This window comes from Triticum aestivum, chromosome 3A (assembly GCF_018294505.1).
Source record: "Triticum aestivum cultivar Chinese Spring chromosome 3A, IWGSC CS RefSeq v2.1, whole genome shotgun sequence".
NCBI lineage: Eukaryota > Viridiplantae > Streptophyta > Magnoliopsida > Poales > Poaceae > Triticum > Triticum aestivum.
The window spans coordinates 709,713,156-709,725,893 of NC_057800.1; the positions used below are offsets into that span (position 1 = coordinate 709,713,156).

Genomic DNA, 12,738 nt, shown 5'->3' on the forward strand with positions numbered 1-12,738 from the left:
GCCAGTTGCCGATAACTTTAACAAAACATGATCATCTCATACAACAACTTATATCTCATCACGTTTTGACCATATCACATCACAACATGCCTTGCAAAAACAAGTTAGACGTCCTCTACTTTGTTGTTGCAAGTTTTACGTGGCTGCTACGGGCTTAAGCAAGAACCAATCTTACCTACGCATCAAAACCACAACGATAGTTTGTCAAGTTGGTGATGTTTTAACCTTCTCAAGGACCGGGCGTAGCCACACTCGGTTCAACTAAAGTTGGAGAAACTGTCACCCGCTAGCCACCTTTGTGCAAAGCACGTCGGGAGAACCGGTCTCGCGTAAGCGTACGCGTAATGTCGGTCCGGGCCGCTTCGTCCAACAATACAGCCGAACCAAAGTATGACATGCTGGTAAGCAGTATGACTTATATCACCCACAACTCACTTGTGTTCTACTCGTGCATATAACATCAACACATAAAACCTAGGCTCTGATGCCACTGTTGGGGAACGTAGTAATTTCAAAATTTTCCTACGCATACGCAAGATCATGGTGATGCATAGCGACGAGAGGGGAGAGTGTGATCTACGTACCCTTGTAGATCGACAACGGAAGCGTTTGGTTGATGTAGTCGTACGTCTCCACGGCCCAACCGATCAAGCACCGAAACTACGGCACCTCCGAGTTCTAGCACACGTTTAGCTCGATGACGATCCCCGGACTCCGATCCAACAAAGTGTCGGGGAAGAGTTCCGTCAGCGCGACGGCGTGGTGACAATCTTGATGTACTACTATCGCAGGGCTTCGCCTAAGCACCGCTACAATATGACCGAGGTGGAATATGGTGGAGGGGGGCACCGCACACGGCTAAGGAACGATCACGAAGATCAACTTGTGTCTATGGGGTGCCCCTTGCCTCAGTATATAAAGGATGGAGGAGGAGGAGGCCGGCCAAAGCAATTGGTGCGGCCAGGATGTGGAGTCCTACTAGGACTCCAAGTCCTAGTAGGAGTCCACCAAAAGGGGAGGAAGGGAGAAGGAAGTGGAGGAGAAGGAGAGGTGGCCGGCCCCCTTTTCCCTAGTCCAATTTGGACCAGAGGGGAGGGGGGGCGCAGCAGCCCCTTGGCCCTTTCTCCTCTTCCCACTAAAGCCCATCAAGGCCCATTGCTTCTCCCGTAACTATCCGGTACTCCGAAAAATACCCGAATCACTCGGAACCTTTCCGATGTCCGAATATAGTCGTCCAATATATCGATCTTTACGTCTCGACCATTTCGAGACTCCTCGTCATGTCCCCGATCTCATCCGGGACTCCGAACTCCTTCGGTACATCAAAACTCACAAACTCATAATATAACTGTCATCGAAACCTTAAGCGTGCGGACCCTACGGGTTCGAGAACAATGTAGACATGACCGAGACACGTCTCCGGTCAATAACCAATAGCGGGACCTGGATGCCCATATTAGCTCCTACATATTCTACGAAGATCTTTATCGGTCAGACCGCATAACAACATACGTTGTTCCCTTTGTCATCGGTATGTTACTTGCCCGAGATTCGATCGTCGGTATCCAATACCTAGTTCAATCTCGTTGCCGGCAAGTCTCTTTACTCGTTCTGTAATACATCATCCCACAACTAACTCATTAGTTGCAATGCTTGCAAGGCTTAAGTGATGTGCATTACCGAGAGGGCCCAGAGATACCTCTCCGACAATCGGAGTGACAAATCCTAATCTCGAAATACGCCAACCCAACATGTACCTTTAGAGACACCTGTAGAGCTCCTTTATAATCACCCAGTTACGTTGTGACGTTTGGTAGTACCCAAAGTGTTTCTCCGGCAAACGGGAGTTGCATAATCTCATAGTCATAGGAACATGTATAAGTCATGAAGAAAGCAATAGCAACATACTAAACGATCGGGTGCTAAGCTAATGGAATGAGTCATGTCAATCAGATCATTCAACTAATGATGTGATCCCGTTAATCAAATAACAACTCTTTGTCCATGGTTAGGAAACATAACCATCTTTGATTAACGAGCTAGTCAAGTAGAGGCATACTAGTGACACTCTGTTTGTCTATGTATTCACACATGTATTATGTTTCCGGTTAATACAATTCTAGCATGAATAATAAACATTTATCATGATATAAGGAAATAAATAATAACTTTATTATTGCCTCTAGGGCATATTTCCTTCACGTTTACCTCCTCCCAAGAAGCGACTACCAAGCGACTAGGGCTTCCCCTCCTCCCATCGACGCCACCGTCGGTCCACGTGGCTTCTGTGTGTGAATAGACGACCATCCAAACAACGTTTACCTCTTTCCAAGAAGCGACTACCAGGCGCCTAGGGTTTCCCTCCCCCCGTCGACGCCGCCATCGGTCCTCCCCGCCTCTGATGGCCTTTGGGCCATGAAGGTGCGAAGGACCCTCGGCCCCTCGGCGGGAGGTATACCATCTCGTTCTTGGTTGGTTCAGTGTCTCGACTTGGGTTGTGTGGCGGCAGCGATGTCCCCTAACAGGAGTAATGTCACCCACATCCGATCCCCGTCTCGATGGTGCATCTAGCGTCGCTGGTGGGCGTGTGCCTCCGTTGAATCTCGCGGGTTTCGGCCTGTTCTGGTATTCGACGGATCTGTTAGGATCTAGTCTTACTTCGGCTTTGGTCGTTTGTCCACAACTTTGAACCTTTCGTTCTACGATTCACCTCATCGGTGACGGGTGTTGCTCCGGTGCGCCAGTCACGTGGGGTCTTGCCATGATGACTCCCCAACTGTCTACTACGGCAGGGTTTACCCGGTTTTGGCTAGACAGGGGCGATGATGATGATGCCCGTGCGCCTTTGTCCTGCTCTAGGGGCTGTAGTCGTCGTCGTCGTCGCTAGCTAGTCCATGAACCTAGATGTACTTTTTTGTTACTTTTGGTGTCCTTTGTATTGTTTTCCGGATCATGAATAGTTGGGAGGTTTCTCCGAAGAAAAAAACATTTGCCGTTATCGAAAAAAAGAAACTTTTTTCCCTTTTTGCAATCATACCAAGTAGGAGCGGTGGAAAATCAACTTGGCAAGCACGGCGCCAGGAGAAGAGAATTTGTTCCCGTTTCCATCCAGTCCGAGAGAAAACAAAACAAAGGAGAAGCGTCGTTTCCTCGCGGGTCAAGCAAAAGCAAAAGCACGGCGCGTGGGACGCACGCGTCAACCCAAAATCAACCAATATTCCTCCAGAAGCGCCCAGACCCGGCCCCTCTGCGCGCCCCGCCGTCCGATCCCGATCGCGCGGCCCCCGCGCCCCGAGCGGGCGGGCCCGGGCCGCGGAGTCCGTCCGGGGCCAGGCAGCCGATCCGAGGTTGGGTTCTTCCCTGGACTCCACACGACCCCCCACGCATAAAAGCCGCCCGCCCCCCGATTTTTCCTCCTTCACCGCCGCACCCAGATTCTTCGAGCCAAACCCTAGCGCCGCCCCCCTCCCCCTCCTGCCGCCGGCCGCCGACCGAGGTAACGAACCACGCCCGCCTCCCTCTCTCGATCAACCGTATGCACGTACCTATTTATTCGTTCGCGAGCCGCCGCCGGCGAGTTTCCTGGCCCGTGCCGGCTCGATTATTCCCGTCCGTGCGTGCCATCGTCGCGCCGTTTGTTGGCCTCGGGAGTGCTCGATCTGACCCCGCGGCGCCCTCCCCTGTTTTTCTGTTTTTGTTTTTTTGTTTGGGGAATTGGTGTCGGGGAGGATTTTTGGTATAGATGGGCGCGTTGCTCTGGTCGAGGTCGATTTAGTGGCGACGATTGGATTGGCTGCGATTTGCCCGCGGAAATTTGTCGGGTAGAGATTCAGAGGCGTCGAAGATGACGGATTTGGCTGTGCGACTGTTTGTGAGTTTTTTTTTCCGACTCATGTTTGAATTTTCAGCTTTGGGCGTGCTCGTTGTGCGGCTGGTGGTATCACCCACTCTGAACGTCGTGTGCATTTTGTTGTTATATACTACTGTTGGTTATGCATTTGAGTGCTGGGTCTGTAGGGTGATAGGGCCATCAACTCTGTTCCACTGTTTTAACTGGTTGAGCAGGCATCCGTTCTGTCCACAAAGCCTCGGGTGCCCGCTCCCCTGTTTCATGTTGTTGGTAGAATAGATGGATGAATGCTTCGCTTTGGTCGAGGTTGATTTCACAGGGAGTAAATAGATTATTTAATTTTTCAATGGGAACATGGAAGATGATGGATTTGCTGTTCGATTGTTTGAAAGACCTTTTTGCATTATTATGCAGCTGGTAGTATCAGTCATCTCAACGTGTATATTTAGATAGTTTTGTTTTGCACTTGATTGCTGGGTCCCTAGGATCCTCAACTATGGTACATGGTTTAACTGGTTCTGCATTTGTTGTTTTGTGCGTACATGCGTATAACCGTAAATCCAAGTGTACTTGCTGTCTTTTACATGCTTATTTCAGTTTGTGGTTGTTTGTCCTAAAATATGCCAGGCTCTGTCTATTTTTTTGTATACATCCTCACCACTGATATATCTGTGCCATGTCCTATTGAAGAAGATTCCCTATTTAGTGCCATTGGAACCGTTGTCTTTGTTTGGCCTGAAGATTTTTTATTCTTTAATTAATCAATTTTGCCATGATTCTCTTTGATTATGCATGTGTACACCATTATAAATACTTGCAGCAATTCCTATCTGCCATTGTATGTCCATTAACCTGTTCAGCATTTGTTTGTGTCATTTACTTTCATGACTGCAAGAACGAAAGTTACATTTCTCATTTATATGATGCTTTGATGTATTCCTACTTCTGTTCCTTCAATAATATGTTATTCAGCTTTCTCGACAGCTACTATTAGCATTTTTTATACTTACTCTGGATGTTCTATCTTGTAGGTGAAGGCAGAGGTGGGAACACAACCAAGATGGCGGACGGTCATGATAACGACAAGAACATTGAGATCTGGAAAGTTAAGAAGCTGATTAAAGGGCTTGATGCTGCCCGTGGAAATGGGACAAGCATGATATCGCTGATCATGCCACCTCGTGATCAGGTCTCAAGAGTAACCAAGATGTTGGGTGATGAATATGGAACTGCCTCAAACATCAAGAGCAGGGTCAACAGGCAGTCTGTCTTGGCTGCTATTACCTCTGCTCAGCAAAGGTTGAAGCTGTACAATCGAGTTCCACCCAATGGATTAGTACTTTATACTGGAACCATCGTGACTGATGAGGGCAAAGAGAAGAAAGTCACCTTTGACTTTGAGCCATTCAGGCCAATTAATGCTTCCCTGTATCTCTGTGACAACAAGTTCCACACTGAGGCATTGAATGAGCTGCTTGAGTCTGATGATAAGTTTGGCTTCATTGTCATGGATGGTAACGGAACACTTTTTGGAACACTGAGTGGCAACACTAGAGAGGTTCTTCACAAGTTCTCTGTTGATCTCCCAAAGAAGCATGGACGAGGAGGCCAGTCAGCACTTCGCTTTGCCCGTCTGCGCATGGAGAAACGCCACAACTATGTGCGCAAGACAGCTGAGCTTGCTACACAATTCTTCATCAACCCTGCCACCAGTCAGCCAAATGTTTCTGGGCTCATTCTAGCTGGTTCTGCTGACTTCAAGACTGAACTGAGTCAGTCTGACATGTTTGATCAGCGCTTGGCAACCAAGATACTCAAGGTGGTTGATGTTTCTTATGGCGGAGAGAATGGCTTCAACCAGGCCATTGAGATATCTGCTGAAGTCCTTTCCAATGTCAAGTTCATCCAAGAAAAGAAGCTGATTGGGAAGTACTTTGAGGAGATAAGTCAAGACACTGGAAAGTATGTTTTTGGTGTGGATGACACCATGGCTGCCCTTGAAATGGGTGCCGTTGAGACACTGATTGTGTGGGAAAATCTTGACATCAACCGGTACGTCCTGAAGAATTCTGCCACTGGAGAAACTTCTATGAAGCACTTCAACAAGGCACAGGAGGCAGATCAGAGCAACTTCAAAGATAAGGCAACATCTGCAGACCTGGAGGTGGTTGAGAATACCTCGCTACTGGAGTGGTTTGCCGAAAACTATCGGCAGTTTGGTTGCACATTGGAGTTCATCACGAACAAGTCGCAGGAAGGATCTCAGTTCTGCAGGGGCTTTGGTGGGATAGGAGGCATTCTTCGCTACCAGGTTGAGGTGAACGCTTACGAGGACGTGTCTGACGAGGAGTATGATGAAGACTTTGAATAGCAATCAATTGAAACTCCAGTGAATCCGGTCCGGGAGGAGCCTGTGCTGGCCCGGAACCGGAACACGCCACGGCAGGAGGCCGAGGCATCCACAAGCTCATCGAGGAAAAGAACTTAAGGTTTGTACCGAATCGTGCCAGCTACTCTTGTGCTCTTATATACAAAGGAAGGCCTTTAATTGTGTTCCCTTTGCTAATGTTTGATCCGATGTTGTTACTTTAGGGGGATGAAGAGTAAGACTTGAGAACAGGGGTGATCACCGTTACTGTGTGATGAAGCATGAAGTCTTGTCGGCGTGATATGGAGGAAGGCTGCATTTCTGATTTCTATCGGAAGACTGCCCTATTTAGCACCATCTTTATTATTTAAGAATAAATCATAGCTATAAGCTATTGTTTGTGTCATTGATGTGAGTCTTGAACTAGTCTGTTAAGTTTGTGGGTCATTGTTTGCTGCAGCAGCAGCTATCCTTTATTTCTCTGAACCAAAGTTGTGATGCTATCAGTACATTTGGACGTGCTATTTGGTAGACACAGCTATGTCTATGTGTCATTATATTTGAGATAAATCTGTGTGCTATGTACTCTTCTTCATGTATGGTTGCTCAGGCGAGTGAAACGGGTGAGTGTTTCACTCATCATCCTTGGCGACTGTCGTGCACACTGAAGATCTTTGCTGAGCATCAGAGCTTCAAGATTCCTGAAGCACCATGTGCTACTCCCTCCGTCCGGAATTAGTTGCCGCTCAAACGGATGTAGAAGTATGGATGTGACTAAGATAAACCACAAGGATGAATCATTATTTTGAATTTCCTGCTAATAACAATGGACTCAACTATGTATTTCTTCTATTGTTTCTTGAAGGAGAGGTAAGCCCTGACTCTTAACGGAACAGAGGTCTACAAAAGCCCAGGCTGCATGCAACTACTGTCGGCAGTTTCAGAACGGAAAACCATTCAATTTATTCTTACGAAAGTTCAGTTTGCCATGCTGCTCAGCTTCTAGTCTTCAGTTGAACGTGTCTTGGATGACCGTAGTCACTGCAAGTGATGCCAATCTGAAATTCGTGTGAGCACAAAGCACCAAACCTCTAGCTATACATGTCACATGAATAATATGCATCCCACCTTTTTGTTTAGATGATCTGACAGTGCCGGTGAGATTGTTTTCCGCAACATTACTGTGTGAAGATAAAAGATATCGCGTCAACAATCACTGGGAAAGGAAGGAGGAAAACAGATGCAAATTGTGGTGTGAAACCAACTGTATGTACTCCTACTACTCACAGCTTAGTCAATTCTCCGACAAGAACAAGAGAGAGGACCTCCGGCGGCACCGTGCCGGTCAGCATGTTCTCCTGAAGCTCCAACCTGAGAAGCTTCGTCAGACAACCCAACGACGCCGGTATACCTCCTGCAAGCTTGTTCCGATGGATCCTTCTGCAGAGAGACACCAACAGATTGTTTTCAGCACTTGGAGACGATAGGTGTCGTAGCATCTCGTAATCAGAAAAGGAGCTTGCTGCAGCAGGACTCATACAGGAAACGCAGCGACCCTATGTTCCCGAGCGAGGCCGGTATCGTGCTTGTGAGATGGTTGCTGTAAAGATCAAGGCTGATCAGTCTCTTCAGGTTTCCCAGCGTCGCCGGTATTGGTCCACTCATTTTGTTCTCATACAGCTCCCTGTGAAGATGAGAATGTCATTCTGTACTGTAGGGAAACTTTGAGTGTAATTTGACAGGTCTGCACTCCGCAGCAAGTTGCAGTAGAACTTACATGTATCGAAGGCTCTTCAGTTGGCCCAGTTTAGGAATGAGGGGGCCTGAGATGCCTGCATTCCCCAAATCCCCGCACAGTTAGGAAGAACTCAGGTAGTGGAACTTTTGTCCAAGTCACAAGGTTCTGAATGTCGATAAGAACCATGATCAATTCAGTTTCGGCCTTCAGTTCAGAACAAGGAGGAGTGAAGAAAAACATGGGTGGCATATATACACTCGGGCGACGGAGTTCTCGTTGTTGCAGCTGACATGAAACCAATAGCAGGGATTGGCAAGGGTCGGATCCCAGCTCTGCAGCACACCGTTCGGGTCATTCCACGCCTGCCTTTGCGCGTAAAGTATGTCGCCTCCGGATACCAACAAAAATTGTGTGTAAATCAGCAGCACAAAACCTTTGAGCAACAAGGAAGTCACTTGGGAGACGCAAAGTAATTAGCATGTATGCATGTACCTTCAGTGTTGCTGCTGGCGATGGCTGCAAGAGCAAGGAGGAGGCTGGCGAGGAGGACTGCTGCTCCAGTCTGAGCTGCCATTGCTGGAAGGAAACCTCAGGTGTATTGGGCGGGCACACTGAAACGTTAAGAGGAGAGACGGGTCCTTTATATGCAACAATTCCACTGGGTAACCAGAAGCTTTCACTTTCTGGGTCAGCCTTTGGCTCTTCTCCTCTATTGACTGGCTTACCGTATTAACGGAAGAATTTTGTTGCAAACGGTCGCGGCTCATGTTCTTCGTATAAAGAAACACAAAATCTTGGTACTTCAACTATAAATGAAAATTTAGATCAGGTCTTTTTTTTATTATAGTTGAAGTGACACGTGGCAGGTGGACGAGAAGTTACTCTCAAACCAGGGTCTGGAGTAAAAATAGTAACTCTTGAAGTAGGGACTACTCATTTTTTGTCAGTGAACCTGCAGTCATTGTCCTGATGGTTAGTAGAGGTGCTCGCGAGTCAAGTCAAGAGCTTTGAATGTGATTAAACCTTGACGCCAATTGTGAGCCCCGAAGCAATCTTCTCGCACACGCATGCTCTTTTCTCAACCTTTTTCTTTTGCGAGGAGGTCTTCTCAGCATTTCGTAGTGGCAGATTTCACAGCGCAACATTAGCAAAATGAGAGCCCTTGGTCTGTCTTGGTCCTAATACATGAGTCAGTTATCAACTTTGTAGTAAAAGCAATTATCATCTGTGTTGTGATGTAGTCAATGCTTATCCTTAGGTTAACTTTTGTGTGATAGAAGACACTGCTGGCTACTTGATCTCAGAGCAACTGAAAGATTTCTGTAGTAGGTTCCAATGGTGCATGCATGCGCACAGTTCTTGTTGTAGAAACTCAGAACATATGTGGCAGAGACGATTTTAAGATTCTTGGTATTATGTGTTGGATTTGAGGATTCTTGGTATCCTATCGTTACTAAAATTCTGGTGCATATAGTTCACTCTCATATAGCTATTAGTGATGGTGGAGAGACGCCAGCCTATAAAATGGATTCGTCCACTCCTTGTAGCATGAGAAAAGAGAGAAACAGATTGCGTGCTCACTCACTGACTAGTTTCCTCCCGCCTGTGTAACTGAGATCCATGGGCATTTCACTGGTGAACTGTACTGTAACATGCCCCCCTCTTTCAGCCATCCGTTTGAGACTTTCAGCCATCTATAACAATGATGAAAAGTGTCAGTGTTACAGGACCGTCTCTACAGGACATTGAACAGTAGACACCTATATAATGTTTCTCTGCTACAGTATGTGAAAGTGAGACCCTACATTTTTTATCCAACGGCCATGTTACTGCCTGACATGCCATGGGCATGTCATTGGATCTCTGTCCCACAACGCAACACAAGCCCAGCTTGCATTACATGAATCGAGCTCGAGCTAGTGTGCAGTTACTAGTTAACTGGGAGCTTATTTTTTTATGCTTCTTGGCGGTCCATCATTTGTGCTCTGGTATACATGTCGAAGCAGGAGTTTAAATATCGAGATAGAATTTAGTGATGATCAATGTATCTGGTCTTTTAGTTTTTGTAAATACTCCCTTCGTCCTATAATATAATACACTTTTACAAGCTAACATAGCTTGTAAAAGCGTCTTACATTATGAGACGGACGGAGTATTATTTATGTTTTATATGTATTTATTATTGCAACTAACATTATCTTCTAGTTTCAACCCACTAACTATTTTTTCTAAGCATGCAGCCCTTCCACGTCAACAAACCATGCATGTCTGTCACGTTATTAATCTACCCACCTATTAACTACTTTTTCATACAACCAACCATTTTCACATCAACAAATCATGCATGGATACCAAATCATTTGCCATCACATCATAACTAATTATCCATGTTTTCAACCTACCAATCCGTGACAACGTGCAGGTTATCTCTTCTAGTTTAGCTAAGTAATCAACATCACATAGACACAACTACCTTATGCTTTATATTTTAGTTATATATTGAACTTAAATATTTCAAATGCAACCCCATGTCCTTTTTCTCTCCATCTTCTCATTGGCACATTTTAGTGCCAATTTGGAGAAAATAAAAATAATAGGTTATGATTATGGGGTTGCTATTTCTATCAACATTATATAGTTCTGTAATTATGTAGTCAGTGGCTAATTTTGCCCTTGTGTTGTATGTTGCGAAAACATCAACTCAACGTGTGAAATGTTGAGTCCTCTAGATCGGTTAGGGTTAAGGATTCACGGTAGTCTTTACCTTTTCCTTGGATTGATGAGCCCGATGGGTGGCCATGGTGGATGGCGGCGGTAGTGATGGCAGATCGTGGTGGGCGAAGTGGTGGCGGCGTTCTTCCCGCATCACGTGCATCACGTCGATTGCGGAGCGGACCTCTAGGTCTTTCCAATAGGGCAGGTCCCAAAATATAGATTTCTTCTTCCACATGGGTGCGCGTCCGTCAGCGTCATTCGGAACAGGTTGTCCATCAGGACCCTTTCCAAAGACTACCTTCAAATCCTTGACCATATCATGTACATCAGCTCCAGTACGGTGGCGAGGCTTCGTCCGGTGATCCGCCGCACCTTTGAAATGATTGCCTTTCTTTCTTACGGGATGCCTGTCGAAAGAAATCGACGATGTCCCAGGTACACATTCTTCCTACAATTGTCCAAATATATACTGTCGGTATCATTCAAACAGTGCGTGCATGCGCGGTATCCCTTGTTTGTCTGTCCTGAAAGGTTACTGAGAGCAGGCCAATCATTGGTGGTCACGAGCAGCAACGCCTTTAGGTCAAATTCTTCCTGTTTGTGCTCATCCCACGCATGTACACCTGTTCCATTCCAAAGTTGTAAGAGTTCTTCAACTAATGGCCTTAGGTACACATCAATGTCGTTGCCGGGTTGCTTAGGGCCTTGGATGAGCACTGGCATCATAATGAACTTCCACTTCATGCACAACCAAGGAGGAAGGTTATACAAACATAGAGTCACAGTCCAGGTGCTATGGTTGCTGCTTTGCTCCCCAAAAGAATTAATGCCATCTGCGCTTAGACCAAACCATACGTTCCTTGCGTCATCTGCAAACTCCTTCCCGTACTTTCTTTCGATTTTTCTCAACTGCGACCCGTCAGCGGGTACTCTCAACTTTCCGTATTTCTTACGGTCTTCTCTGTGCCATCGCATCGCCTTGGCATGCTCTTTGTTTTAGAACAAACGTTTCAACCGTGGTATTATAGGAGCATACCACATCACCTTGGCAGGAATCTTCTTCCTGGGGCGCTCGCCGTCGACATCACCAGGGTCATCGCGGCTGATCTTATAGCGCAATGCACCGCATACCGGGCAAGCGTTCAAATCCTCGTACTCACCGCGGTAGAGGATGCAGTCATTAGGGCATGCATGTATCTTCTGCACCTCTAACCCTAGAGGGCAGGCAGCCTTCTTTGCTTCGTACGTACTCTCGGGCAATTCGTTGTCCTTTGGAAGCATATTCTTTATCATTACCAGCAACTTTCCAAATTCCTTGTCAGATACACCATTCTCTGCCTTCCATTGCAGCAATTCCAGTGTGGTGCCCAACTTTTTCTTGTCAGCTTCGCAATTCGGGTACAACAATTTCTTGTGATCCTCTAACATGCGCTGCAACTTCTTCTTCTCCAAACCACTTGCGCAGTTTCTCTTTGCATCGGCAATGGCCCGACCTAGATCATCAGCGGGCTCATCTGATGCCTCTTCTTTAGCTTCTTCCCACATTGCCGGCTCAGCTTCTTCCCGCATTACCGGCTCAGCTCCTTCCCGCCTTGTTGTATCATCGTATTCAGGGAACCCATGGCCATGATAGCTATCGTCGTCCTCTTCTTCTTCATTGTCTTCCATCATAACCCCTCTTTCTCCGTGCTTGGTCCAAACATTATAGTGGGGCATGAAACCGGACTTAAATAGGTGGATGTGAATGGTTCTTGACTTAGAGTAATTTTGATCATTCTTACAGCCAGCACATGGACAAGGCATAAAACCATCCGCCCGCTTGTTTGCCTCAGCCGCAAGCAGAAAAGTTTGCACGCCATTAATGAACTCGGGAGAGCATCGGTCATCTTACATCCATTGCCGGCTCATCTTCAATACACAGCACCGAAAACACAAAATTAATACAAGTTCATACATAAAGTTCATACAACACTTAAATGCAACAAACAAATAACTCTCTAGCTAAAGCATTTAAATGCAACAACAAATGCGATCAAGATCGCAACTAAGGTAACAATTGATCCAACA

General features: G+C 46.4%; 1 protein-coding gene and 1 pseudogene across 1 annotated transcript; one reads left to right on the forward strand and one right to left on the reverse strand.

Annotated features, from left to right (window-relative positions):
- Window positions 1–3,350: 3,350 nt before the first annotated feature.
- LOC123063390 (eukaryotic peptide chain release factor subunit 1-1) lies at window positions 3,351–6,788 on the forward strand. Its single transcript, XM_044487155.1, has 3 exons — window positions 3,351–3,496; window positions 4,882–6,339; window positions 6,443–6,788. Exon 2 carries the CDS (start codon window positions 4,911–4,913, stop codon window positions 6,219–6,221), a length of 1,311 nt encoding a protein of 436 aa, XP_044343090.1. The 5' UTR covers window positions 3,351–3,496; window positions 4,882–4,910; the 3' UTR covers window positions 6,222–6,339; window positions 6,443–6,788.
- Window positions 6,789–7,227: 439 nt separating this feature from the next.
- On the reverse strand, window positions 7,228–8,530 carry LOC123057224 (leucine-rich repeat protein 2-like; annotated as a pseudogene).
- Between the last annotated feature and the right edge of the window lie 4,208 nt (window positions 8,531–12,738).

What these genes read in the sequence shown, in the direction of transcription:
- LOC123063390 (XM_044487155.1), top strand. Translation starts at nt 4,911, where the DNA reads ATGGCGGACGGTCATGATAACGACAAGAACATTGAGATCTGGAAAGTT.